Below are 27811 nucleotides of genomic sequence, written 5' to 3' on the forward strand. Positions count from 1 at the left end.
TGAGCCTTCTCTAGTTATCTCTGATTGTCTGTGTTACCGATTCAAGCCTGTTACTAACCATTCTGACTGTCTGCAGCCTGCCTAGCGATCTGTGCCTGTTCCCGGACTCTGACTCTCGCCGTCCGCCCTGAACCTAGCCTGTCCCCGGCTTTCCTGCCGTCTGCTGCCCGTCCTGTATCAAGCCTGACTTCGACCCTGAGTTTTTCCACCGCCCTGGGCTCCAGACTGGACCTTTCAAGTTTATCTGCCTTGTGTTCACCTTTTCTGAAACACTTTATGTTTGCTTGAAGTCAGTCAATTAAAGTGTTGCAAATGGATCTGCCTGATATGTCTGATTCGTCACAGAATACTTCGCCAAACGAGGATCCAGCGATCTGTCGGCCGCTATCACTGCCCAAGCCTCTCAGCTGGCCGCCCATCACCACCAGTTGTCCCGTTTGACCACTCTCACGGAGGAATTAATTTCAGCGGTACGAGCCCTGCAGAAGTCTACTGCGGAACCCGCGGCCGCTGACGGCTCTTCCTCCAGACTCATTTAATGCTGCGAGCCCTAATCCTCACATCGCGCGTCCTGAGAGATAAGAGGGTTACCCAGGTAAATGCAAGGGCTTTATTTTACAATGTTCTCTGTATCTTGCCCAGCAGACCTCTCTACATGCCACAGATGCAAGCAAAATTGCCTTTGTATGTTCATTACTCACCGGACGCGCGTTGGAGTGAATCACGCGGTCTGGAGATTGGATGGGTCCGCTTTCTCTTCTTATGGAGAATTTCTGGAATGTTTCCAAGCTGTCTTTGAACATGCCAAGGAGGGGAAAGGAGCAGAGGATCTTCTCTTGGAACTCTCACAGGGGAAATCACCCGCCTCGGAGTACGCGCTCAAATTCCGAACTCTCGCAGCCCAAACCAACTGGACGGAGAATGCTCTCAAAGTGGTTTTCCGGAGGGGTCTCAGCCACGAATTACAAGCGGAGCTGGCCTGTCGCGACGAGGGAAAGGATTTAGATCAGTTCGTTCATCTCACCATCCAGATTGACAACTTGATGCGCTCACGTCGCGCCGGTCTCCGTTCAACGAGCGCTTTGCGCGTCATCACGGCACCACGTGCTTCTAATTCTTCTGCTCACGCCTAAGAGCCCATGCAAATCAACGCCTCACACATATCCGAGGAGGAGAGGGAGCGCCGCAGGACCCTGAAATTATGCCTGTATTGCGGAGGTTCAGGTCACTTTTGTCTGCACTGCCCTCTACGACCTGCTTGAAAGGAGAAAACCTCGGTGAGTCTGACCCTTGACTGTTTAAATCCTCTTACCTGTATATCAGTGCCTCTTGAATTCACTGTAAATGATCAAATTGTCAATACTTTAGCCTTAGTTGACTCAGGGGCAGCTGGGAATTTTATGTCTAAAGCTTTTGCTCAGGGTCACGAGATAGCTCTAATTCCTTGCACGTCTCCACTTTCAGTTGAAGCTGTCGACGGACGCCCACTCGGCACAGGTCACATCACAAAAATGACAGAGGAGCTTCACATGCGTACTGGTCTGCTTCATCATGAGAAAATCCAGTTCTTAGTTCTCCAAGCTCCTCACACTCCGGTAATTCTGGGCTTACCCTGGCTAAGGAAACACAACCCTCATTTGCAGTGGACTACTGGACAGATAGTCAGTTGGGGAAAGAGCTGTTTTTCAAGGTGTCTGTCTGCCGTCAAACCCTTAACGGTCCAAAGTTTCTCCGAGCCCCGAGATGACTCCGTGCTATCCCCTCTACCAGCCGTGTACCACCATCTAGCCGAGGCCTTGAGTAAGGACAAAGCTACCAAGTTACCACCTCATCGAGAATATGACTGTGCCATTGATTTCTTACCTAATTCCACACCACCCACAGGCCGCATCTTCCCACTGTCCCAACCTGAGACCGAAGCCATGCAGAAGTACATAGAGGAGGAGCTCGCAAAGGGGTTCATTCGTCATTCTACTTCTCCTATGTCGGCAGGTTTCTTTCTCGTTAAAAAGAAAGATGGGGGACTGCGACCCTGTATCGACTATAGATCCTTAAATTAATGCACAGTTAAGTTCCGTTACCCGCTGCCACTGGTACCTGCCACTCTAGAGCTTCTTCGTACGGCCAAATATTATACCAAGCTGGACCTGCGCTCTGCCTATAACCTGGTTCGAATCCGAGAGGGGGAGGAATGGAAGACTGCTTTCTCCACAAGCACTGGGCACTATGAATATCTCGTTATGCCTTTCGGGCTTTCAAACAGTCCAGCTGTCTTTCAATCCTTCGTCAACGATGTTTTCCGTGATCTGCTCCACCGAAGTGTAATCGTCTACATAGACGACATACTGATCTATTCCGACACCCAAGAAGCCCACATCCAGCATGTCCAAGCTGTACGTGAGTACAACGTGAGTCTCACATCTGGGTATCACCCCCAGGCCAAGGGGCAAGTTGAACGTCTCAACCAGGAGATTTCCCGCTTCATTCATTCCTATTGCCATAGTCACCAGGAGGATTGGTATCGTTACCTCATGTGGGCCGAGTATGCGCAGAATTCCATTCGCAAGTACTCTACAGGGATGACTCCTTTCCAATGCGTCCTCGGTTTTCAGCCGCCACTGTTCCCCTGGTCTGGTAAACCCACCAGTTATCCTGTTGTGGATGATTGGCTCAGGCGAAGTGAAGAGACCTGGAACTTGGCCCATACTCACCTCCAGCGTGCTATAAGACGTAGTAAGGAGAATGCGGACCGTCATCGCAGGCCAGGACCTGTTTACCAACCCGGCCAGTGGGTGTGGCTATCCACACGAGATCTACGTCTCAGACTGCCCTGCAAGAAACTCAGTCCGAGATTCTTGGGTCCATTCAAGATCATCTGTCAAATAACCCCTGTATCGTTTCGCCTTGATTTGCCCAGACACTAGCGCATCTCGCCAACGTTTCACGTCTCCCAGGTCAAACCGGCATCTGTTCGTTCTGTAGAGAGGAGAGAGGTTGCTGCTACCCAACCTATTCTATTAGAGGGTGAAGAGACTTATCAAGTACGTTGTCTAATGGACTCTAGACGTCGCGGTGGGCATCTTCAGTACTTGGTAGATTGGGAGGGGTTTGGCCCAGAGGAACGTTCCTGGGTCAATGCCAATGACATACTGGACCCGTCACATACTCAAGATTTTCACAGCAATCACCCTGATAGACCGGCTCCTCGACCTCGTGGCAGACCTCGCCGTCGTCAGTTCCCTCGCGCCAGGAGGCGCTCGCAGGGAGGGGGCTCTGTTACAGCGACCTGCTCTGTTACGACGTCCTGCCCTGGTGATTCCCTGTACTCTCAGTCCCGTGCTCTCTCTCCTGAGTACTGAGTGTCTCATACTTCAGCTCAGTATGGATCGTTATGCTCTGATTGCATTCCACCTGTTCTGTATGAACTCTTGTCCCTAGGCTATATCTGCCTCATTAACTCGGCGTCCTGTGTGAAGTATTGTTTCACCCCGTGTTGCATGTCTGAGCCTTCTCTAGTTATCTCTGATTGTCTGTGTTACCGATTCAAGCCTGTTACTAACCATTCTGACTGTCTGCAGCCTGCCTAGCGATCTGTGCCTGTTCCCGGACTCTGACTCTCGCCGTCCACCCTGAACCTAGCCTGTCCCCGGCCTTCCTGCCGTCTGCTGCCCGTCCTGTATCAAGCCTGACATCGACCCTGAGTTTTTTCCACCGCCCTGGGCTCCAGACTGGACCTTTCAAGTTTATCTGCCTTGTGTTCACCTTTTCTGAAACGATTTATGTTTGCTTGAAGTCAGTCAATTATAGTGTTGTAAATGGATCTGCCTGATATGTCTGATTCGTCACAACAATAGAAATACAGTTATTTTAAACTGTAATAATATTTCACAATATTACTGTTTATAGTGTATTTTCAATCAAAGAAATGCAGCCTTGTTGAGCAGAAGAGCCTTTTTTAAATAATAAAAAAAATTGTAAATAAAAATAAAAATAAAGTCTTACCGACCCCGCACTTCAAATATGCCAATAAACATGTGAATAACAGATTATTTACCTCCTTTCCCCTCACTGTCTGCTGGCTTCACTTGAATGGGCCGATTCATCTGAAAAACAAAATCAATCAAAAATTAATGGATAAAATACCTAAATAATTAAAATTACATAATAACATATTCAATACATGGAACATACCTGACAATTCTAGCAATCGATTAATACTTCACATACACAGCATTTTATAGCAGTTTTTTGCTCAGAGTGGCTTTGCTTTTGAAAGTGAATTTCTGTATAGACACAAACCGTAATGTTGTGGCTAAAATTAAGAAATAAGACAGGCCACGAGTACCTGCAGACTCACTCATAAACACAGTCATTTGCCGCTATCTACTGGTGTAGAAAGAGTCACTAACATAAAGACTGACCGTCTGTCTGGAACAAACAGACACTGGAGTGATCCAAACAATGAAAAGCCGCAGTGCTTCTGGTCTGTCATATCAGCACTCCTGTAATGCTGCTCGACCAAGCAGATTGCAGGAACGGAACTTATTGTTGCACAAAATTTTTTTTAACAGTTGTTATTAACAGTTAAATTATTGTCCAAAGGACAGAGTTCACTTATATGTTGACCCTATGGCCGGGGCATGTTGTCACGCTACACTAAATGAGGTGGATGACAATGCAAACAAGCAAGAGAAGAATGTAATACTATTTACGAAATTTACGAAAAAAAAGCACTATTACGAAAATACTTACAAATAATATTCCAGAACATATCTGTAACTGTATTCTCAGCAAAATTTTTCCACCCAAACAAATTATATACAATTCACAAAAATGTAAATACAGATTATTTGTAACAATTGTCCTAAGTAATGAAATGAGCAATGATGAAATGAAATTTTTCATGCTGATTTCCATATGCTCGTCAATACATATGTATAAATATATATCATGTCACCTTTTGACACTGCTGTCTCTGCACTTAAACTAATGTGCACAGGATTGTAGAGAGATCAGCTTTAGAATGATGGCCATCTGATCAGGATTACAGAGACACGCTGGATTACACTGAAGAGTGTGTGTGTGTGAAAGAGAATGTGTGAAATCCGGTGAGATGTTTGGAATCAGTGTTGCTGAGTGGTTTAGAATGCGTTGCCATGGTGAGGAGTTCTATGGTGTTCTGTGATGTCTTAATTGCTCAAGATAAAACCAGGACTGATCCCACTAATAAGCCTGGTTTCAGGGAGAGAGAGAGAAAAATAACACAGGAAGACATAAAGAACTGCGAAATCTAAAGAAAGAACCTGTTTGTATCTTGACATGAACAAAGTGTAATAGATGAAAGTAAACACAGTACTTTTCGTCATGCAGAGGAGGCCAAGCACCCATAAAATGAATTTAAAAATCAACCAAAGTATCAAATTAACTGCTGAATTAATTGGTTGGCATTGTGTGTGCACAACTCAAACATATGTTTTATTTGCATTGGTAACAGTCCATTGATGCACTTCATGTGATTTGTCCTGTTCATTTACTTGCGAATGGCAAGTGTTGAGATCGTAATGAATCATTCATAATTGATTTATGCTTTAGCCTCCTAAAATCTGCTTAATATACACTGATAACCACCATAATAATAACACAGATGTGAAAATACAAAATGTAACTCATACCGCAACATATATAAATGATAATGAATATAAGAAAAATAACTATTTAAATAAAATACACTCCTTAAATATGATGGGAAACGTTATTGCACAGTTTCTCCACTTTTTAAAACGGCATTCATTGTCTTATGAATATAATATAGATTTTGACCTTAAATTATAATTGATATGTTTTTTTACATTTTTAAGTTGAATTTACTGTCCTCATAAACCTAATATATATATATTTTTAAATAATATACGGCAAGGTAACTTACAGTTAACTGGTTTAAAAAGTAGTATTAGCATTCTTTTTTTTATGCTAAAATTACAAACCTTTTTAACAGTGTAGGAGTGATAGAAAAAGAGAACAGACACGCTCTAGTTTCCTGGAGAGTCTCGAAGCTCATTTGTAAAATGTCACGAGCACAGTGATGTGCTTAGTCATGGAGAGAGATAGTGATACGGAGAATACACGAATAGGGGAGAGGACTGTGCAACTGTGAAGGACAAATTTCAGATAGACAACACAATGAAGACATGAATGAGAAATAAGGGAGAGAGGGACAGAAAAGCCCACTATGAGGAGTGAGAAAGGAATGCATAGGCCTCCAGGACCATGTTCGAGAAATACTGATAAAAAATCTTTAAAAAGGTTAGTTTGCTATTACAACCTTTTAGTTGCCAGCCCGAGGTCCACTTGCACCACTATTACAACATATACTAGATGTTGCATGAATCGCCACGTTACAACTTAGACACTACAAAATATTAGTGCACTACACCTCTAAACATACACAAAACCCCATATAAACCAAACATTTACAGTTGAAATAAAGTGTTGTCAATAATTGTATCCCTTAAAATCATCTTTGATCACCAAAATCACTTGTTTCAATGTTTTTCCCTTGAAAACATTTTCTTCATGCCTTAAAATAGCTTGAATGTAACTCTACACCCTTGCCTCATTTAGTATACGAGGTTCTATGAATATGCAAATGAGCCCCGCCTCCACTCATTCACACAGCTCAGAGATTCACTCGTTGACGATCACATGTTGATCTGATTGGTTACAAGGTAGTTTGTGACGTCAGAAACACCAGCAATTTCAAATCGTGTTTTTGAGACTCTCTTTGGATTCACTGCAGTTTTAAGGAGAAAATACTCAGCAATGCTGTCGACTTATGAATTTGCACATGTCTTAAAGCATATTAAAAACACCACATAGACATATAAACAACATTAAAAGCTTGATTTTCACCCCAGGGAGACTTTAAGACTGTATGTGCGTCTCAATCAACTCCCTAGTTCAGAGAGTCTGACGTTTCTCAATCGCAAAATCCAACGCTATCTCACGACCAATTTGTACGAATTTGTACGAGTGATTAAAAAGTGGCTAATTCGTATGAATTCGTACGACCTCACTCGTACTAATTTGTACGATTTGTCTAAACCAGTGGTTCTCAACCTTCTCCTGCAGGGACCCCCAACGGGACATGTTTTAGTTTTCACCCTGAAATGGCACACCTGATTCAATTAGTCAGCTACACATTAAGCCTTTGAGCCTTTAATTAATTTAATTAATTTAATTAATTTAAAAATGTCCTGTCAGGGGGTCCCTGCAGGAGAGGTTGAGAACCACTTGTCTAAGCCCACGTGATGGGTAGGTTTAGGGGCGGGGTCAGGGGTAGGTCATTCGTACAAATTCATACGAATTGGGCAACTTGTAAAATATGTACGATTTAGCAAAAATCGAACTAATTCGTACGAGTGAGGTCGTATGAATTCATACGAATTAGCCACCTCGTAAAATCCGTACGAATTGCCGTGAGATCAGGCTGCAGAATCCTGCCTGGGCACTGAAACATTAGCCGCTCCCTAAAAAGTCCCACAATGCACCGTGAAAACCCAGGAGCATCGATGCACACTATGTTTTTAACTTAACTCACGTGAGCTCACTACACATGATGATACACGATAGATGTTTTTTAAAAATGCAAACCATTGTTTTATTATATTTCAGCATAAACATACATCACTAGACAGGTAATGCTGGAGGGGTTTATCTTCGCTGTATGATTAAAATGTCCTTGAGAAGGAAAAAGAGGAGGTACTGAAAAAAGCTTCCAAAACACTAGGTTAAATATTCCCTTGAGTCATATTCCTGTAACAGACTTATTAAATGAAGCATATCTACACATACACACATGCAGATCCTCGGGCACGGAAAGCCAGATGAGGGTTTCATTTAAACACATCTGCAGGGTTTATATTAAGTCTCTCTCACTCACACATAAATAGATTTTTATGCAGTCTCTCACTCTCACATGCATACACACCTCCTGTACGAGTTACAAAACACACACACCAGGATGCACACACTCGGGAAATCTCAACCCCTCCAGTAATTCTGAAAGGATTTTTCATGGATTAGGGAATATTAAATCCAAGGATTATTCAAACAAATTGCATTTTACCCTCCATCCCCAGCCAACATGAAGTCATCGGACCAAAGCATCTCACTGGGGGGAGTTTATGTGCCGCTGATTTGCTATTTTGTTTTTTTACATTTGACTACAATAAAAACCACACACACACACACACACACACACACACACACACACACACACACACACACACACACACACACACACACACACACACACACACACACACACACACACACACACACACACACACACACACACACACACACACACACACACATGGGCCATTTGCAGCACATTTTTCTCCCAAACATTTCCATTCCATATTAGTCACTTGTTGCATCATTCATGTTACCTAGCAACCTGTCATCTCCTAGTCAACCGTATCTTAGCAATGATCTCCCCCCTCCCTCTGGTTTCTCTCCTAGCTTGTGATTGTGTGTCTGTTTGGCAAAGTATCTGCCTCTTATACTAATATTCCCATCATCTCTACAGTTTTAATGTAGGCCTATATATTACACAAATGCAAATGTGAGCGGTACTTGCTGGTGCAAAACTTACCATCACAGTGCTAGGGTTTTTTGGATGGTTGCTATGTGTTGGTGGTTGCTAAGGTGTTATGAGTTGTTGCTAGGAGGCTGCTTACTGGTTTTAGTCAAAAGGGTCCACCTTCAAGTCTTTGCAGTGTTCTTATTGCTAACTTAACCTATTAAAAATCAATATCGGTAATTGAAATAAAGCTGGAATAAAATGAATATTAAAAACAAAAGCTGACAATAAAAGGGATACAGAAAGCCGATGTGCAGCTCCTCTGAAAGATCTTTGCTCTGTGGGTCACGCCAGTTTAACCCTGTCAGATGCTTCAGTGTATTGACAGCTGTATTTCTCTCATTACGGCGAAGATTTATTTCTGATCCCTCGTTCCCATCCTCCCACAGCCTGGCCCTATTCATCTCTTCATTCTCCTTCATCTCATATCATCTCTCCTCACTGCCCCAATCCCTTTATCCTTCAGATGATGACCAGAGAACAGAGAAAACAAGATTATCGATTAGGAATTAAAAAACATTATAAACATCAACCTGACTGCAATTTAACATGGGATTTTCATGTTCAAAAATGAACATGTATCTATACCTAATATTTATCCAAATGAATCGATACTGAATCAAGATCGGAATCAAATCACACAAATTGAATTGAAATCGTGAAATTTGTGTAAAGAAATAATAAAAACAGTAGCCTACCAGTCATTGTATCATATAAACATTGTAACATGTTGTCACTGAACTTAATAAAATTCTGTGTAGTTAGCAAATTGACAATCACAATACACTTATTGTGATGCAAAGATTTTTCTATTTTTTTTCATGCTTAGTCGAATGTGATAGTTCACTATTAGCTAATCAATAACTACTATTTTTTTCATATCTTCCATGGGACTACTAAGAACTACTATATAGGCCTATGGGGTTCATAATTAACGTGAATAATGTATAATGTATAATTAATTTTAATGTAAATATCGTGGTAACCCACTAATAATGACTTAAGTATTACCAGATCCTTCAGAAGGAATTACTAATTATTTTGATCAATATTCCTCTCTATTAATTACTGAAGTCATTGTAAGATTTACCTTACAATGAGGGTAACTAGAGGGTTACCATGATCTTCATTTTAGATAACTGATCCGGATCATTAGTAATTCCTTTAGAAGGATGTAATAACATTCGAGTCATTACTATCCAAAACCTTACATAAACATCAGAAGCTCTAAATGACTTCAGTCAATATTTAATATTTAATTTAGGTAGTTGTCATGCTTTTCACTTTAGAATACTGATCCAAATAAATAATTAGTAATTCCTTTCTAAAGTATTTGATAACACCTGAGTTATAGTAGGCTACCATGATCTTAACTTTAGAATGACTATATATTATATGCATGATTCACATTAATTATGAACCTGTATATAGTAGTTCTTAGTTCTCCAGGAAGTACTGTATGAAAGAAAAATATTGATTTGCTAAGAGTGAACAGTATCTTCAAGTATATCTATTTTTCTATGTGTATTTAAATGTTTAAAATATTGTATGATATAATAAATGAATGAGTGCAAACTTTATAAATTAATTGAAGCACGATAGCAAGTCAAATAGCCTTGTTGCTGCCTCTGTGTCTCTCTCTGAATCATGCAAATTTTTTACCACTTGATGTGTCTATACCCTCTGGTGCTCTTTGGTCATTTTTGATCGAAAGTTTTTATGTCATGTTTTTTTTTTTTAGAAATTTTTACTTGGAAAAAGTTTTTGGCACTTGCTATGTGAACACACACAAATCGTGGACATGATTAAAAAAGGTTGAATGGTGCTGAAAAAAATAGTCACTCTTGTGCTCCTCGCGGTCAAAAATGAGTGCATTGGAAATGAATGAGAGACGATATTTATCTAGTGAAAATTTTTGGTACTGCAGCCAAACAAAATCTTACTGAAAGCTCATTTTTTCAGATATCAAGCTCAAATTTGGAACACAACTTGTTTAGATTTATGGCTTTGATTTTCTTTCAGTTTTAGAGTAAAACGTGATTTTGAAAATATATTTTTTATATAAAAATTTAAAATGTTATTTTTGTGCATTTTTCATAACAATAAACATAAAATTCACAAAAAACATTTCACTTAAGCAATAATTTTCTAAGTGTCGTCTTTAAAAAGAGATCCAACTTAAGTCTGTGCTCTAAGGTATTCAAGATTTACGACAGTTTAAGTTGTAAATTAAATTTTCAGGTCTATGCTCAAAAAGTGAATAAATGGATTATAACTACAACATAAATATAATGTGGTACCATACAATCCCCTAAAAATACAAAATATTAAATAAAAAACATTATCAAACTAAAATACAATACATTCATTTCATTGAAACAAACAAAAAAATTGGTAAATATTGACTGCCATGCGAAGAGCACCAAACCTTCTATGATATGATCTTCTCGTTTCAACCAATAAATAGCTCAGCGGTTACGTGCAGTGTAGCCTAGGTCTTACAAAGCTGTCTTGGCTGATGGTAGCAAGAATATAGGTAGTACATCTCAACAGCGATGGATTTCGGGTTCGGGTTTGGGCTTCAGTTTAAAGACTGTGCAGACGTCTAATCAGGGAACATGATTAGTCCTAAATATGTTCAACTTTTCTCACGCTTTTTAAAGAATTAACAACACAAACCTAACAGACTAAACTGACAGCTAGTTATCTGCCTTTTTATACCAAGCTCTAGATTGTATAACAGCACTTTACTAAATAACTCATTGCTCAATCAGAATTCACTACACAACCCATCCCAAACTCAGCTGCATGACTCCTTTTTGACCTCTAGAAATCCTCTTGGCTTTGCTCTGGACTCTACATTAGCTGCCAGCAGCTGCTGCCTTTTAATTCATGTCACTGTTTCTGTGTACAGTTATAGCACAGCCTCTGCCCCACCCCCTCGCTACCCACAATCCATTACAGTCCATTATCAGACTGTATATGTCCCAGCACAGTCACTGCGAGCAGTGATATGAGTCTCCTCATCTCTCCAATCGAAGAGACACCGCCTTATTCACTTCAGGAAGAAAGTATCAGCCAAGAATATAACTAATTTGAGGATTTAATAGTGCATAAAAGTTGTTTTCTATAAGCAGTGCGTGTGTGTGTGGTTCGGGTATGTCCTACAAAAATGTCCCCACAATGATGGGAATATTCTAAATCCTTGTCTTTGTAGGGACATACTTGGTCTACATGAGGAAAACAGCTTATAAATCATCCTAAGAGATTTAAAATGTAAAACGTTTTCTGTGATGGGTTTCTAGGTTTATGGGTAGGGGAAAATGTACAGTATAAAAAGCATTATGTCTATGTAAATCCCTATAAAACATGGAAACCCAATGTGTGTGTGTGTGTGTGTGTGTGTGTGTGTGTGTGTGTGTGTGTGTGTGTGTGTGTGTGTGTGTGTGTGTGTGTGTGTGTGTGTGTGTGTGTGTGTGTGTGTGTGTGTGTGTGTCTGTATGTGTGTTTAATGGCCACTAATTACATTTAGTCTAATGTGTTTGTGATTTATGTCCTTACCACTACACACACACCCAAAGTCTAATTAGCAAGTGATATATGCCTTCATAAAAACATAAACATGCTCCACCACAGACACACACACACACACACACACACACACACACACACACACACACACACGTTTGTTTCAATACATCAAGTGAGGACATTGCATAGACTTCCATTGATTTTAAATTAGATTTATAATATCTTCTATGTCCTAACCCAACCGTTAGTTGCAAAAAAACATGTGCAAAAACATGTATAAAGACTAAGCCTTATAACCCTCAGAAAAATGTCCTAACTAGTCGGTTGTCATAATATTTTACCATATAAATTAGGACATTTGGCCCACACAAGTATAGCCAATCCTGTACACATGTTGGGTTTTCATGTTTTATGGGGATTTTCCATAGACATAATGATTTTTAAACTGTACAAACTGTATATTCTTCCCCAAACCCTAACCCTACCCATAAACCTTCCCATCACAGAATATGGCTTAGGGTTACATATGTAACCCCATTTCCCTGAGAAGGAAACAAGACGCTGTGTCATGGTATTGATGCTGAGGGAACGCATCCAGGCGTGACCGGTGTCTGAAACACATGTAGTACACGCCGATCTTGATTGGCTGACGGCAATAGTATGGAGCGCCTGGGCATATTAAAGGCCACCTGCATTAGACGTTATGCACAGGCATGCCCAAGAAAGGGCAATGCAACACAGCATCTCGTTCCCTTCTTAGGGAACCCTAAGTCATTCCCGTTCGAGGGAACTCAACATTTCATCATGGTGTTGATGCTATGGGAACATAATACCAACTACTGCTACAGCTACCTGCTACAACTAGGCTGTGAACTGTGTACAATCATAGTGAGCTAGGTATAACAACTCTACGGCCAAGCCCAGAATTAGATACAGGTTACCAAGTCCAGAGAGGAGGACAGGCCCCTGCCTATAGCTCAGGAGCAGAGCTGTCTAAGGCAATCCACCAACAGAGTCACAGCTATGTCCCAGTAATATGCTTATTCATAGACTAAACAGCAGAGGAATCCGGAGTACAAAATCTAGAGAGCTCACTCTATTACTTGTAGAACCCCTGCCAACTCGTTACAGAAAACATCCATAACATAAGGGAGCATAACCCTGCATTCGTCTGCTCTGTATCCACGGAAAGAATAAAGATACTCAAAACCTTTTTTACTGAGATATAAGTGTACCAACGTGCCTTTTTTATTACTCTCAGCACCCCTACATTATGAAGAGCATGCTGAAGCTGACATATATGCACAGCTTACAGAGCCAACTGCTTAATGCCTCCAGTAAAAGGGGTCGCATCATCTCACAATGACCACTCCTTCTGAAAAGTGGTTGTTTCACAGCTAAAGAGGGAAGGGGTCACATCATTTCACTGCAACCACTAATTTAGTAACCTTCTTCCTCAGCAGTTTACTAATAAAACTCCAGAAATAGAGGGAGAGCAACCAAAAATTAAGGGGTCGCATCATCTCACCACAACTACTCCTTCATTAAGCTGCTGCCTTAGCAGTTTACTGCTAACACTTCAAGAATATGCAGGGAGAGCAACCGAAAGTGAGGGGGTCGCATCAACTCACCGCGACCAACCTTGCTAAATGGATGTCTCTCAGCAGAGTAAAAAGTGAAGGGGTTCTCCTTGAGAAGCAAGCACACTCACAAATCTGCTTTACTCTCAGAGCTGCAGAGGACAACAGAGCTGTATAAGCGTCCATGGTGTGCAGAGCCCCACTGGCCTGACCCACCACCACATATGCCTTGCCATGAGCCGAGATGCCCCTGTGCAATCCCTCGATTGAAGCCGCCACACTGCCTCATCAGCACAGGGCCTAAACCATGAGGTGCAGACATTTCACTCTCATCTCTCAAGAAAAGAGACAAGCGAGAGTGGAGCTCCTTCATCACAGTGATGTCACATGTCTGTCCTGTCTTGTTATGCACCTGGGTGTTTTGTTATTTTGAGCCATGTGCTCTTGTCATTGTTTAATCCCTCCCCCTTGTTATCTGATTATTGGTTTAATTGCTCCACCTGTCTGTCTCGTTACCCTCCTTTCTTTGCCTCCCTATTTAGTCTTCCTGTGTTTAATGTCCTGTGCTCGTTCGTTGTATTTGTTACGTGTATTCGTCGTGTTGAGTTCTGTTCCTGCCTTGCCTTGTTTGTTCTGGATTAAGTTTGTACGTTGTAGTTTTCTTTTGTTTATTTTATGTTTTTGTCTTAATTAAATCCTTCTTACTCTGCACTTGAATCCACAGATTTATTCCACACCACGCACCGTGACAGAACGAACGAGCCATTATGTGGATTCAGCGGAGCGAACTTTGTCCTGCAGAAACGGAGAATGGGAATTCTCTTTAAAAATATTTCTCCCTGTGCGCTCAAAGGAATGAGGAGAGGAGGGCAGCAGAGTCTTCTCCACTAGTCTCTTCGGGAAGAAAATCATCATCACTGGATCCGTCCAGTGTTGCTACTCCGTCGATGGTTTTAGCCAGCCCCAAGTCTGCGCATATCCGTCAGAAGGGACGGAGGAGGAGGAGGAGGAGACCTGCTCCTGTCCATTCGGAGACTGTTCACGTCACGTCTGCCCAGCGAGAGACTGTTCACGTCATGTCTGCCCAGCGAGAGACGTTTCACGTCACGTCTGCCCTGCGAGAGATTGTTCAAGTCACGTCTGCCCAGTCAGAGACTGTTCACGTTCCGTCTGCCCAGTAAGAGACTGTTCACGTTCCGTCTGCCCAGTAAGAGACTGTTCACGTTCCGTCTGCCTTCATGGACCTGGACTATCTGGAGCGCCTGGCTCGGATCCTGGACATGCCCGTGTCTGCTGTTCCAGAGCCGGAGCCAGTGTCTGCTGTTCCAGAGCCGGAGCCAGTGTCTGCTGTTCCAGAGCCGGAGGCAGAGCCAATGCCCGTTCCAGAGCCGGAGGCAGAGCCAATCCCCGTTCCAGAGCCGGAGGCAGGGCCAATGCCCGTTCCAGAGCCGGAGCCAGTGTCTGCTGTTCCAGAGCCGGAGGCAGGGCCAATGCCCGTTCCAGAGCCGGAGGCAGGGCCAATGCCCGTTCCAGAGCCGGAGGCAGGGCCAGTGCCCGTTCCAGAGCCGGAGGCAGGGCCAGTGCCCGTTCCAGAGCCGGAGGCAGGGCCAGTGCCCGTTCCAGAGCCGGAGGCAGGGCCAGTGCCCGTTCCAGAGCCGGAGGCAGAGCCAGTGCCCGTTCCAGAGCCGGAGGCAGAGCCAGTACCCGTTCCAGAGACGGAGGCAGAGCCAGTGCCGTCTGCCTTCATGGACCTGGACTACCTGGAGCGCCTGGCTCGGATCCTGGACATGCCCGTGTTTGCTGTTCCAGGGCCGGAGCCAGTATCTCCTGTTCCAGGGCCGGAGCCAGTATCTCCTGTTCCAGGGCCGGAGCCAGTGTCTGTTCCAGGGCCGGAGCCAGTGTCTGTTCCTGAGCCGGAGCCAGTGTCTGCTGTTCCAGAGCCGGAGGCAGAGCCAGTGCCTGTTCCAGAGCTGGAGCCAATGTTTGTTCCAGAGCCGGTGCCTGTTCCAGCGCCAGAGCCAGTGTTTGTTTCTGTGTTTGTGTCTGTTCTTGTGGCTGTTCCTGAGCCGGTGTCTGCTGTTCCTGAGCCGTTGTCTGCTGTTCCTGAGCCGGTGTCTGCTGTTCCTGAGCCGGTGTCTGCTGTTCCTGAGCCGGTGTCTGCTATTCCTTGGCCGCCCGAGGGGTCTTCACCGCCCTGGCCGCCCGAGGGGTCTTCGCCGCCCGAGGGGTCTTCACCGCCCTGGCCGCCCGAGGGGTCTTCGCCGCCCTGGCCGCCCGAGGGGTCTTCGCCGCCCTGGCCGCCCGAGGGGTCTTCGCCGCCCTGGCCGCCCGAGGGGTCTTCGCCGCCCTGGCCGCCCGAGGGGTCTTCGCCGCCCTGGCCGCCCGAGGGGTCTTCGCCGCCTTGGCCGCCCGAGGGGTCTTCGCCGCCCTGGCCGCCCGAGGGGTCTTCACCGCCCTGGCCACCCGAGGGGTCTTCACCTTCGCCCTGGCCGCCCGAGGGGTCGTCTGCTTCGCCCTGGCCGCCCGAGGGGTCGTCTGTTTCGCCCTGGCCGCCCGAGGGGTCGTCTGCTTCGCCCTGGCCGCCCGATGGACTGTCTGCTTCGCCCTGGCCGCCCGATGGACTGTCTGCTTCGCCCTGGCTGCCCGATGGACTGTCTGCTTCGCCCTGGCTGCCCGATGGACTGTCTGCTTTGCCCTGGCCGGCCGATGGACTGTCTGCTTCGCCCTGGCCCCCGGCTAAACCATCACCCCCTGTTTCTGTTCCCTTTCATGGACCTGGCCCCCCATCCCTCCCCCTGATCCTCCACCATTCCACCTCCCTCCTGAACTCTTGTGTTGTGTGTTTTGCCCTGGTCTGTCTCTCCTGTTTCCCCCCTGGCCTGTCCCTTCTGTCCCGCCCGGGTCGGATGGACCGTCTGGTAGCCGCTCCGTAGGGAGGGGGTTATGTCACATGTCTGTCCTGTCTTGTTATGCACATGGGTGTTTTGTTATTTTGAGCCATGTGCTCTTGTCATTGTTTAATCCCTCCCCCTTGTTATCTGATTATTGGTTTAATTGCTCCACCTGTCTGTCTCGTTACCTTCCTTTGTTTGCCTCCCTATTTAGTCTTCCTGTGTTTGCTGTCCTGTGCTCGTTCGTTGTATTTGTTACGTATATTCGTCGTGTTGAGTTCTGTTCCTGCCTTGCCTTGTTTGTTCTGGATTAAGTTTGTACGTTGTAGTTTTCTTTTGTTTATTTTATGTTTTTGTCTTAATTAAATCCTTCTTACTCTGCACTTGAATCCACAGATTTATTCCACACCACGCACTTAAGAGCCGAACGCTCTAGCTCCATTCCCATAGGCAAGGAGGGAGCCTTCAAAGAGGATGCAGTGCCATGGGAGAGGTAGCTCACAAGCAACTCTTCAACCGGGTGCAAATCTAGCTCCTCAGAACTAGAAACGCCACATAATACGCTCTGAGCCAGGTTGGAAGTGGCCACAGAGCAGGCCTCGTAAGCCAACATGAGAGCAATGGGTTTAATAAATCTCCATTTGTGTTGTAAAAGTTTGCAAAGCAATCAGGAGAACTCCAAAAAAGAGAGTACTCTTGTCAGACTCCTCCCCCAGTTCCTCCTACAATCCACCGTATCGATCTCATATTGTTGCCTTGGCAGCCACGAGACTCGAACTGCCAAGTGCAGATGCTTGGCTCTCATCTCTCAAGAGAGAGTCAAGCATAGGTGGAGCTTCCCACAGCGAGCCTAAGAGCCGAACTCATTCGGTGAAAACACTTGATTCTCATCGCTCTACAGGGGCAGGCAAATTCAGTCCAGCAAATTCGGTTCAGTCTAGACGAGTCTGGTCCAGAGTTTAGCTTCAGTCCAAGCGGCTCTCAATGACTGAACCTGCCTACCCCAGCTCTAAGAGAATCAAGCAAAAAACAGATATTCCTGCTGCAAATGCATTGAGTGCATCCAACTCCCTCAAGAGTCAAACGTGCTCCTTGCAGATGCTGGATTCTAACCTTTGAGAGAGAATCAAGTAATAACAAAATTAAACATAACAACAGATATAGAAAGAATAAATTAAATGTATTTATATTGAACAAAATGAACTTAAAACAAAACAATAATACTAGAATAACTTAAGCGAGACACTACAGGTGAAATGGGTATTTTTTTTAACTATCAGATATCACCATGAAACTTTGCCAGTTGATTACCTACATTAAGATGAGAAAAAAATGTATTACAAGTTTTCTGTAATTTAATGTTTAAATATGCAAATGAGGCATTGTCTAATTAAATTTTATATTTTGCATATATTTTAAAAAAAACGAAATCTGAGTATTGGACAAAGCCAGGTTCAAAATTATTTTTTCATTGTGTTCACATATTAGATGGGGAAAAAAATACAGAGGGATTTATGGATATCTACTTTTGTTATCCTGTAAATCAGAATATACTGCCAATAGCCTTAAAAAAATGATTTTCGCCATGTTTTGGGGAATAAAATGTTATATAAATCAGGCTAGGAATAATATATTTACAAATCCCTCTGTAAATGTCTTCATAACATAACTAGGTACAAGACTGGACAATTTGGTGTATATAGGTGCTACTGAACTGGAGATTTCGGACTTGGAGTATGAGAGAAAAGACATTTTGAGAAAACAGGCTTTAAAGATTTAGCATCAGCCAATGAGATTGCGCATTTAGAGTAAAATCCCCCCTTTTACTTTCGCGATTGGTTGCTGATAAAAAGGAAATGACCATATTTGGATCCGGCAGTCTTGTTCAGGAGAGAGAGAGCTTTCTAAAGGTGTGTGTGATGACAAGGTGCAGATCGCGATCGGGAGCAGAGGGATGATTTATAACGACAACTTTTGTTAAATTTATGAGAAATCTTTTTTTCACCACAAGTCTGAAAGAAGACATGTTATTGAAGACAAATATCCCAAAATCTCAAAATTGACCAGTGAAAAAAAAAACAATGTTTTTGCCTGCCGTGTCTCGCCTTAAGTTATTAAAAGTAGAGTCCATTTTCACCACACCATAAAACAGTCTATAAGAAAACACCCTAGAGCATTGCCAGTCCCAATGTGTAAGTGTCCATCGGTGTATATGCAATCCAACTGTAGTGATAATCCAAGAGATATGTGGTTTGGTGGAAAGTTAAGTCTTTAAAAGTAACTCTTCAATCCAGCTGTTTGGTGATCGCCATTTGGTTGTTGGGTTAGCGAACCCGTTTGTTTGACATGCTGGCTCCTTTATGCTGTCCACATCCTATCATTTATACACCCAAGATCATTTAAAGACATACACACACAAAGTAAGATAAGAGGAAATAAATGGCTAAGACAACATGTACACCAATTAAAACTCCAATATATATATAAAAGCACTATAATATACTGAGCAAGTAAAACATATGTCCTGTGTGATAGTCACAACCGGTCAGGCCTGGATAGGTGCCCACTGCGTCAACACCACTGTGTTGAGCTCCCTAGAAAGGGAACTTTCTGCAATTTTACATTTTCAAAAAACATAATTTATTATCATTTATAAGCGTTTTTAAATCAAAAGTTTAAAAGTTAGTTAAATAGTAAATGAATACATACATAAGTTTATTATCACTCTAATTCTATGAGAACAGCGAAGTCCACTCCACAACTATAATGATAACGGCACTGAGGAATGATATCAGGACAATTTTTCAAGCTGATGAATGATAAAAAACATTGACAGCCAATCAGAATCCATTCAACTTTAAAGAGATCGAACATTGTAAGTGGCAGTGCATGCTTATAATAAACATAGCGTTTTCGTTTGTTGCTGTGGACACTAATATAGTTATCGCCATAGTTATCTTTAAGGTATAATAATAGTTATCATCTGTTGGTGTGGATGGTACAATAGTTATCATTAGGCTTATAGCTAAAATTACAGTTATTGTTATAGTTATTGGTATAGTCATTGTTATAGTAATTGTCCATTGGTGTGGACATTCATTTAGTCATCGTCATAGTTATTGTTGACGCTATAGTTATCTTTATAGATATTGTTATTTGAATTGGCCTTTACTCTTAAAACCTACACACAGAGCATGTAATGTACCAGTGATGTATATACACCCAGAACTGCCACCAGAGAGATTGTTATCATCAGTCTGCTGACCAAAGTGAACTATTAAACACACCGCAAATGTCCTGTTGTGCAGAAAACCCCTACAAACACACACACGCACACACACACACACACACACACACACACACACACGCACGCACACACGCACGCACGCACGCACGCACGCACGCACGCACGCACGCACGCACGCACGCACACACACACACACACACACACACACACACACACACACACACACACACACACACACACATTCTCTGAGTTACACCACAGAAGCATTACAAAGTGAATGACTCATAATAGCACTTCCCAGAGGAGAGAGAGGCCACGACACACACATGAACACAAACACACTCCTCTCTAATATGATGCTTCAACATTTGCACAGAAGATAAAGGGGAATGAAGAGACAGAGACAAAGGGGAGGGACAGGAAAAAGCAAGGATGAAAGGAAAAGATGCAAGTTGTATAACGTCTGTCTTAGGCTGCCCTCAGTTATTGACCATTGTCTTTTCTTTCTCTCCTGAAATTAAAGCAGTGTTTGTGCTTCAGTGATGCACAGAAAGGGCCATCTGTCTCCCAGCCATCAATACTGCAGAGATAACCTATATTCCAATATAAAATCTGATAGACTATAGGACCAATATCACATATATTATTTAATATCACATGTATTTTGAGTTGGCGTGCATAATAGGACCGAGATGAAGACAAAAACATGCAAATTCAAAAGGAAAAAAACTAAAAAACAATAGGGAGACAGGGAGAGAGTTTGAGAAATGACTAGAACTGTAGTAACTATCTATCTTTATGTAGTAAAGAAAGTATGTAACTATCCATACAAAGCCTGTCAGAGGGAAGGACTGACAGTAGAAGGGGGCGGAGAGCGGGATAGTTGTCGGAGTGATCTTCAGCGAAAGGTCAGCCTAGTGTCACGCTGGTAATAGGATTAATTACTGCATTTGCACCCCATTGTGATTACTCTCCAATCCCGTTCTGTGACGAACAGCCACCCTCAGGCTCTGCTCTGCACCATGTTTACATTTTAATGCTATATTTCTGAGAGTCTGCAGCTTGAAAAGGTGTGGAGAATAATCCAAATAATCTCCATGGCTACATGCAGCTCGTCATAATCCAGATGGCACACATACACACTCTCTGAGATGAGACGAGTCTTGCTGTGTGTCCAAGACACACACACATACTCAGAGATGGCAGAACATGAAAGGGGATAAAACACTGCAAGACCCCTGCCATGCCCTCTACACACACACACACACACACACACACACACACACACACACACACACACACACACACACACACACACACACACACACACACACACACACACACACACACACACACACACACACACACACACACACACACACACACACACACACACACACACACACAGAGAGAGAGAGAGAGAAAGGACTTACCCCTGGCAGGGTTTTCTGTTCATGAAGTGCACTTTGTGCTTTAACGGCTGACTCCCGTGCACAATACGTCAGAAAGGCACATCCTAAAACATAAAGACAGACTGTTACTATTTCTTGACAGTTTATATTTGCAATGTTCTTTTAATAAATATAAATAAAAATCATTTTCATTCATGCTAAATTATTATTACTATTATTGTTGTTGTTCTTATCAATCATATTAATATATTTTTAATTATATTAATATATTATAAGCAATGACTTTCATTTTAAATTGAAATTCAGTTTCGAATCAACTTTTTATTTCATTCTGTACTTTTTATAGAATCATAAATATTCAGCATCATTACACATGAGGAGTGACAGAAATGTAATTTCACACTCATTACATTTTCCCAGTGAGCCTTCTGGGATAGCTTACCACACACACACACACACACACACACACACACACACACACACACACACACACACACACACACACACACACACACACACACACACACACACACACACACACACACAGCTACAAAGAAAGCAGGTAGCAGCAGCTTATGCCTCCATTTCTCTGATTGAAAACTTGACGTAGGCTATAGAGTAGAATACTAGAGTTTATAAGCTCATGCAAACATGAGCGGCGCAACAAACACCTCTAGAGAACCGTGTGTGTGAGTATTCGAGTGAACCCTACATTACACAGTATCCGAAATACTCGTCTCTGCGAGGACATGTGATGTTTTTTGATGAGTAATTTTTCTCTTTTTATTAAACGTTTGTTTTTAATTTAATTGTAATACTTCATCTTAAACTAAATGTAACGGTACAAAACTGAGGGTTCGGTACGTACCTCGGTTTTGACGTCATGGTTCGGTACAGTAGGGGGGAGAAAACTAAAAATAAAATTGCTTTTTTTTTTATTAAAAAGTGGTTTAATGAACAAATTGTGTCTCTGTCTTTAAATTAATTCAGTTCAGTTATGATTAAAAGTTTATTAAGGATGAAAAAAGTATCTCTGCTAATGCTGTAAGGTCTATATAGTCAAGTCAAGTCATGTCACCTTTATTTATAAAGCGCTTTTTACAATACAGATTGTTTCAAAGCAGCTTTACAGAGATAAAAGGGAAATAATGCAACAAAAGTTTGTTTCTGCTGTACAGCAGATCTAAAATATCTTCTATCTATATAGTGAGCCCTTACTTGCAGAGTACTGTAATATTAAAGGTTAACAACAGAGCCCAAACTATTAGCCTAAATTCAGTTGCTATTTATTTTTAGATATAATAATCAAAACTCAAATAACAAACTTAGCATTAACTTCTAAATGTAATTGTAAAATTATGTTTTTCAACGTTGTTGAAATATAATAATTTTCATGACAGATATTTTAAACATACTAAATAATCAAGACATCACTAACAGGTTAAGTAAAATATAAAGAATAGGTAGGCTAATATGGTGCTTAGCGAAAGAGTTCATTTCTCTAGCTGACTAACAAGCTGTGGACACTGAATGACTTGCCTTAGGTAAATGTGACATTGTTTACAAGATATAATACTGATGTCTTTCCGCCTTTAAACACTGATTGCGTGATTACACGAGATATAATACGTTTCAGTAGTTACTGTATCTTTCAACATATCTTCAGGTCTTCATTCATTTACTGAGATGATCGCGCTCCGCGTGCGCTGCTGTATAAACTGAGGCGTCATAGTGATCAGTCACATTGATGACGCCACATTAAAGAGCGTCAAACCGGCATTGTTTGGATTTCGTGATAAAATTGACGTAATTCGAAAAATGACACTGTTACTTATAGCAAAAAAACAAAACGCGGAGCCTATTGAGAATATTGGTGGTTAATGGTAATGGTGGGTAGTGGTAGCTACAATGCTGTTTGTCACGTGTACCATTACACCCCTAATTAGGCTACTATTTAATCAAATGTCAAGAAGGAAAAATTTGTTTTGTGACATAACAAGGTAAAGTGAGGTCAACCTCAACTATGGGTTAGGGCTGGGTGGGACGCGTTCGGTGCGCCATGAGAGTACCGTGATACGCATAGTCGGTGTATCGCGGTTTTCCGGTTCGGTGTGAATATCGTTACAACCCTAATATATATATATATATATATATATATATATATATATAGTCATATATGCCTCATTATGTTTGGGCTGACTTTGCATTTTCCATTAAACACAAAAGTAGAATTTCTAAAGAAAACCTCAGCTCAGCTTTCATATAATGAAATTGAATGGGGACTTTAAGCTCCAAAATGCTAAACAAGGAACATATCAGGAGCCATATTCACAAAACATCTTTAGGCTAAAAGTAGTTCTTAACATCGATTTAGGAGAAACTCTTAAAAATAATGGGCGTGTCAGTCACTAATTTTAGGACTCCTATATTTTTCCTCTAATAGTATTTCACAAAGCATTATAGCGCAAAAACTAGCTCCTAAATCTGTGAAACGTTAGGAGTCAAGAGGGCTCCTAAGTCACTAAGACCAAATCACAAACAATCCTAATGGCTGTTGCTGGCAATCCGCCCAAAGACACAGTACACCAGTGAGGCAACAGCAATAGAGCCTTGGGTGCTGAGCCTTTTCTTCTTAAATGCAATAAATATTTTAAAATTTTAATCTACGATAAAATGGCAAAAATAAATCTTTAAGAAATAAATAATAATGTCTGATTACCTCTGGTTGTTTTCACGAGTTCACACGTACATTTGATCGGATAGATTAAACATATATAATAAGAGAATTTGTCAGAAGCTGTCCAAGGGGATCGAGAACCCAGAGTTCCCCCCGTATCCCCAGCCGAAAGTGAGGAACGGGGTGGCGGAGGGATGCAGAAAACTGTTGAGGTAACTAGGTGAGTCGGCTCTCAGCTGTGTATACCTCCTCTCGAGCTGGTTAGATAGACCGTTTGAATCTGCTCCTCTCGAACTATAAAACATAATTTGTTGCTTGGATTCTGCAATCTCTTGAGATGCAGACATGTTAGAGGCTGACAATTAGCTGAACATATAGTTTAATAAGTGACACTTAGCCTACATTTTAAAACCTTTATTTGAATATGGCAACATATTTATTTCAAAATCTTAATTTGAATATGGCAACAAGATACCTCATTCTACAATATTTATATCACTGACAGAGACTCCTCCCCCATCAGCCAATCACTGTGTGCATAGTTAGTAAGCGTGTTGACGTCATCCATAGCAACAGGGTCAACCCCGGCCTTTCTCTTAGCTCAAGACTTCTCTCTATTCCTTAGTTTAGACTTTAGTTCTCTATTAAAAGTTGGTCTCAGCAGCTTTGTGAATATGTTTTAAGAGAAAACTCTTAACTAAGATATTTTACTGGCATTGAGGAGATCTCTTAGTGGTAAGATAAAATGTTTTGTAAATGCGGCCTCAGTAGTTCATTTGACTTGTGCGCTACATTTCATGTTAAAGGGATACGCTGTTACACTAGTGAACTGGCCCACAGAGAAGGAAATGAATAGTTGAAATAAAGTCGTTATTTTAGGGTTTTTTTGCACACAAAAAGTATTCTCGTCGTTTGATAAACTTATGATTGAGCCACTGTAGTCACTTGGACTATTTTAACGATGTTTTTAATAACTTTTCGGGGCCTGCAAGTTCAATCCCTTAGAAGCCTATGGAGGAGTGATCCAGCTCTCAGATTTCATCAAAAATATCTTAATTTGTGATCCGAAGATGAACGAAGGTCTTACGGGGTCGGGACAACATGAGGGAGAGTAAATACTGACAGAATTTACATTTTTGGGTGAACTATCCCTTTAAGTCATATGATGTGTGAAAAACATACTTATACCTGTATGATATTTCTCTTCACTGGTGCATAAAGGAAGATATGTTGAGATTTTTTTTTTGGTCACTCGAAGACAATGGTCACCAAAACTGTTTTGTTACCAATATTCTTCAGAATATCTTATTGTATGTTTCACAGAAGAAGGAACGTCATAGGTTTGGAATGATGAAATGAGGAAAGAATAAACTATTTATTTAAAGACATTATTGAAAAAATTACCAAATGTCATTTGAATACTATTTCTTTAATGTGCTTTGCGACCAAATATCACTAACATCAAACCTATTGCAACACATATAATGCCTCCACATGTGAGCTACAGCAGAAGCAAATCATCTCAATTAACTACTTAAATCATCGTATTACTTCAGGACTTGGACTTTAGTGCATGAGTTATGCATGATTATCACTTTTTGTCCTAATGTTGATTTACTGGCACTAATTAGAAAATAAATCACCTTTTGTGTTCCAAGGAGAAAAATAAATTATGCAGGTTTGAGGGTGAGTAAATGATGACACATTTTTCATGTTTGGGTGAACTATTCCTTTAAGGTGTTTCTTTGTTTATCACCTCAGCGGCTTAACCCACTGAGAAATCCACATGATTAAATCCCGGTCAAGCCCCCAAACATGGGTTCATACAACCCTGGAAGACCCGAGTGTAATCAAACACCCGGAACAGAGTTAATCAGCAGAGATGAAACCTAACATTCAACCGCAAGGCACAGAAAACAGGTTCATAAAGATGACAACAGAGAGATGGTGAGAGAGCTTTCCTGGTATATATACTCCTTAAAGTGATACAGAACTCATGCTGTGCTGTGCACTGTCACGCTTGAAGCTCCTGCAGGCGCGTGCTGCTCCTGTGCCCATACATTCACACCAGCCCATGACAAAACACAGACAAACCACTGATATACAGACATGTATATTGTTCAAGAAAACGTCCTGTTTGTTGCCCTCTCATGCCCCCTTGTTTGCAGGTGATGATGTTATTACAAACACTTCAGAAAATTTCGAGTCAAACGAGCATGCACATGAACACTACTGTAAAGAGAGAGTTAAATAACACTGTTTAATTCAATACACTCTACACGTGTGAGTCGTGACTGGGAACGTTTAGTTCCACACAGCACTGAAGCCTGAAACTCGTGCCCGTCTCCTTACCTTTGTGCATGCCCGTGTACTTGTCCTTGATCACAGTCAGCTCGTAGATCTTGCCGAACTGCTCAAAGATGGGCTTCAGGTCCTTCTCCTCCAGATTGCGTGGGATTTGCCCGATGAAGAGTTTGATGGCGTCGGGCTCCTTCATTGGGTCGATGATGCGGAGAAAGTCAGAGGCACTGCCTGGGTCAGGACGCGAGATGAATGTGCAGAGAGTGAGCGACAGAGAGAGAGAGAGAGAGAGAGAGAGAGATATGGAGGTGTGGATGGTGCCTGTGGAGGCGGGGTGTGATCAAAACACAATGAATGGATGAATGGATCCTCACTTTAAGTATCACTTTGGCTTCATTATGTCAGAGTAATGCTTTAAAATAAGGTGTTATATGTAAATGCTTTTGGTATTATGAGCGTACAAAAATAATACTTGTTATCAAAATATATGAATACACTGTTGTTCTCTGTTTTTGGATATGCCTAAAATGAACATTAACCAACAATAATAAATGCTGTAGGGTTTATTGTTAGATCATGTTTACCATTGTAACTAATTGTTAACATATATGCCTACAACCTTATTGTTAAGAGTTACCAATACTGATTGTAAAAGATAAATGGTTAATACCCCACAAATATGATCATTTAAAATGGCTTCATCGGTGTGACCTAATGTAGCAAGGTTGATTCAGTCATTTTAAATAATATATTTGATAATGCCAATTTTAGGTTGCCAGGCAGCGCATCTTCATTCATTACTATAGCTGTTGTTTATTAGCCTATACCTGTATTCAACCGAGTATTTCATAAATAAATTAATAAAAAAGAACAAATCATGAAACTAAATGTTGTTCTAAATGCTGAACAATAACGACAGCTCTTTCGCTTGTCAATACAGTGATTATTCAGAAACAATTATGGAATCTTAACGTATTTAATAAAACATTCACAGAATGATGGCAGATCACCTGCTCTTTAATTTCCACAGACAGCACTATACAGATATAGTGTGCACGAGCGCATCCTTTGTTTAGGCAGCGGGGGCTGTGAAGCTCTTTGTCCGTCACCGTTAACCGGTAACAGTCCGTTTACACAAAAAGAAAACGCACACACACACTCTCTCTCTCTCTCTCTCTCTCACACACACACACTGATAAAAACTAAAAACAGCTCACCTAAAATGGTTTATTAACAAAACCTCAGTAAATCCCCGCGCTTGTCGTTCTGTATCTCCAGAGGTCCGCGCGTGACTGTTGCTCACGCTCGCTGTCACTCACACACTATTTCATTTGTAAATCACAGTTTCGGTCAGTATCTCTTCTATAATGTGCCTATTATTATGCCTATTATATGCATATATATCGTGTAAGCTGAAAAATAATACAATTGAAAGGTTCATCCAAAGCACATCTGTTGTTCCCCGTATCTCATCTGCGCGGTTTACTATGTGTTTTTCCACATCTCTAATTAAGATGTGACGTCACAC

General features: G+C 41.8%; 1 protein-coding gene across 2 annotated transcripts in view; it reads right to left on the reverse strand.

Annotated features, from left to right (window-relative positions):
• celf3b (cugbp, Elav-like family member 3b) overlaps positions 1-27794 on the reverse strand; it is a 54147-nt gene extending 26353 nt beyond the window's left edge. Inside the window, exons 1-4 of one of the 2 annotated variants that reach the window (XM_077207095.1) lie at positions 27501-27794; positions 26335-26604; positions 21327-21409; positions 4055-4103 (exon numbers count right to left, since the gene is read on the reverse strand). In XM_077207095.1, the coding sequence (XP_077063210.1) occupies positions 4055-4103; positions 21327-21409; positions 26335-26479 (277 nt within the window). In that variant the 5' untranslated portion in view covers positions 26480-26604; positions 27501-27794. The remainder of the gene's footprint in view (positions 1-4054; positions 4104-21326; positions 21410-26334; positions 26605-27500) is intronic. The other variant, XM_077207099.1, reaches the window with a different exon arrangement.
• Positions 27795-27811: the final 17 nt, after the last annotated feature.

Source organism: Siphateles boraxobius, unplaced genomic scaffold (genome assembly GCF_051911475.1).
Source record: "Siphateles boraxobius isolate OS27281-9 unplaced genomic scaffold, OSU_SipBor_1 12, whole genome shotgun sequence".
Taxonomy (NCBI): domain Eukaryota; kingdom Metazoa; phylum Chordata; class Actinopteri; order Cypriniformes; family Leuciscidae; genus Siphateles; species Siphateles boraxobius.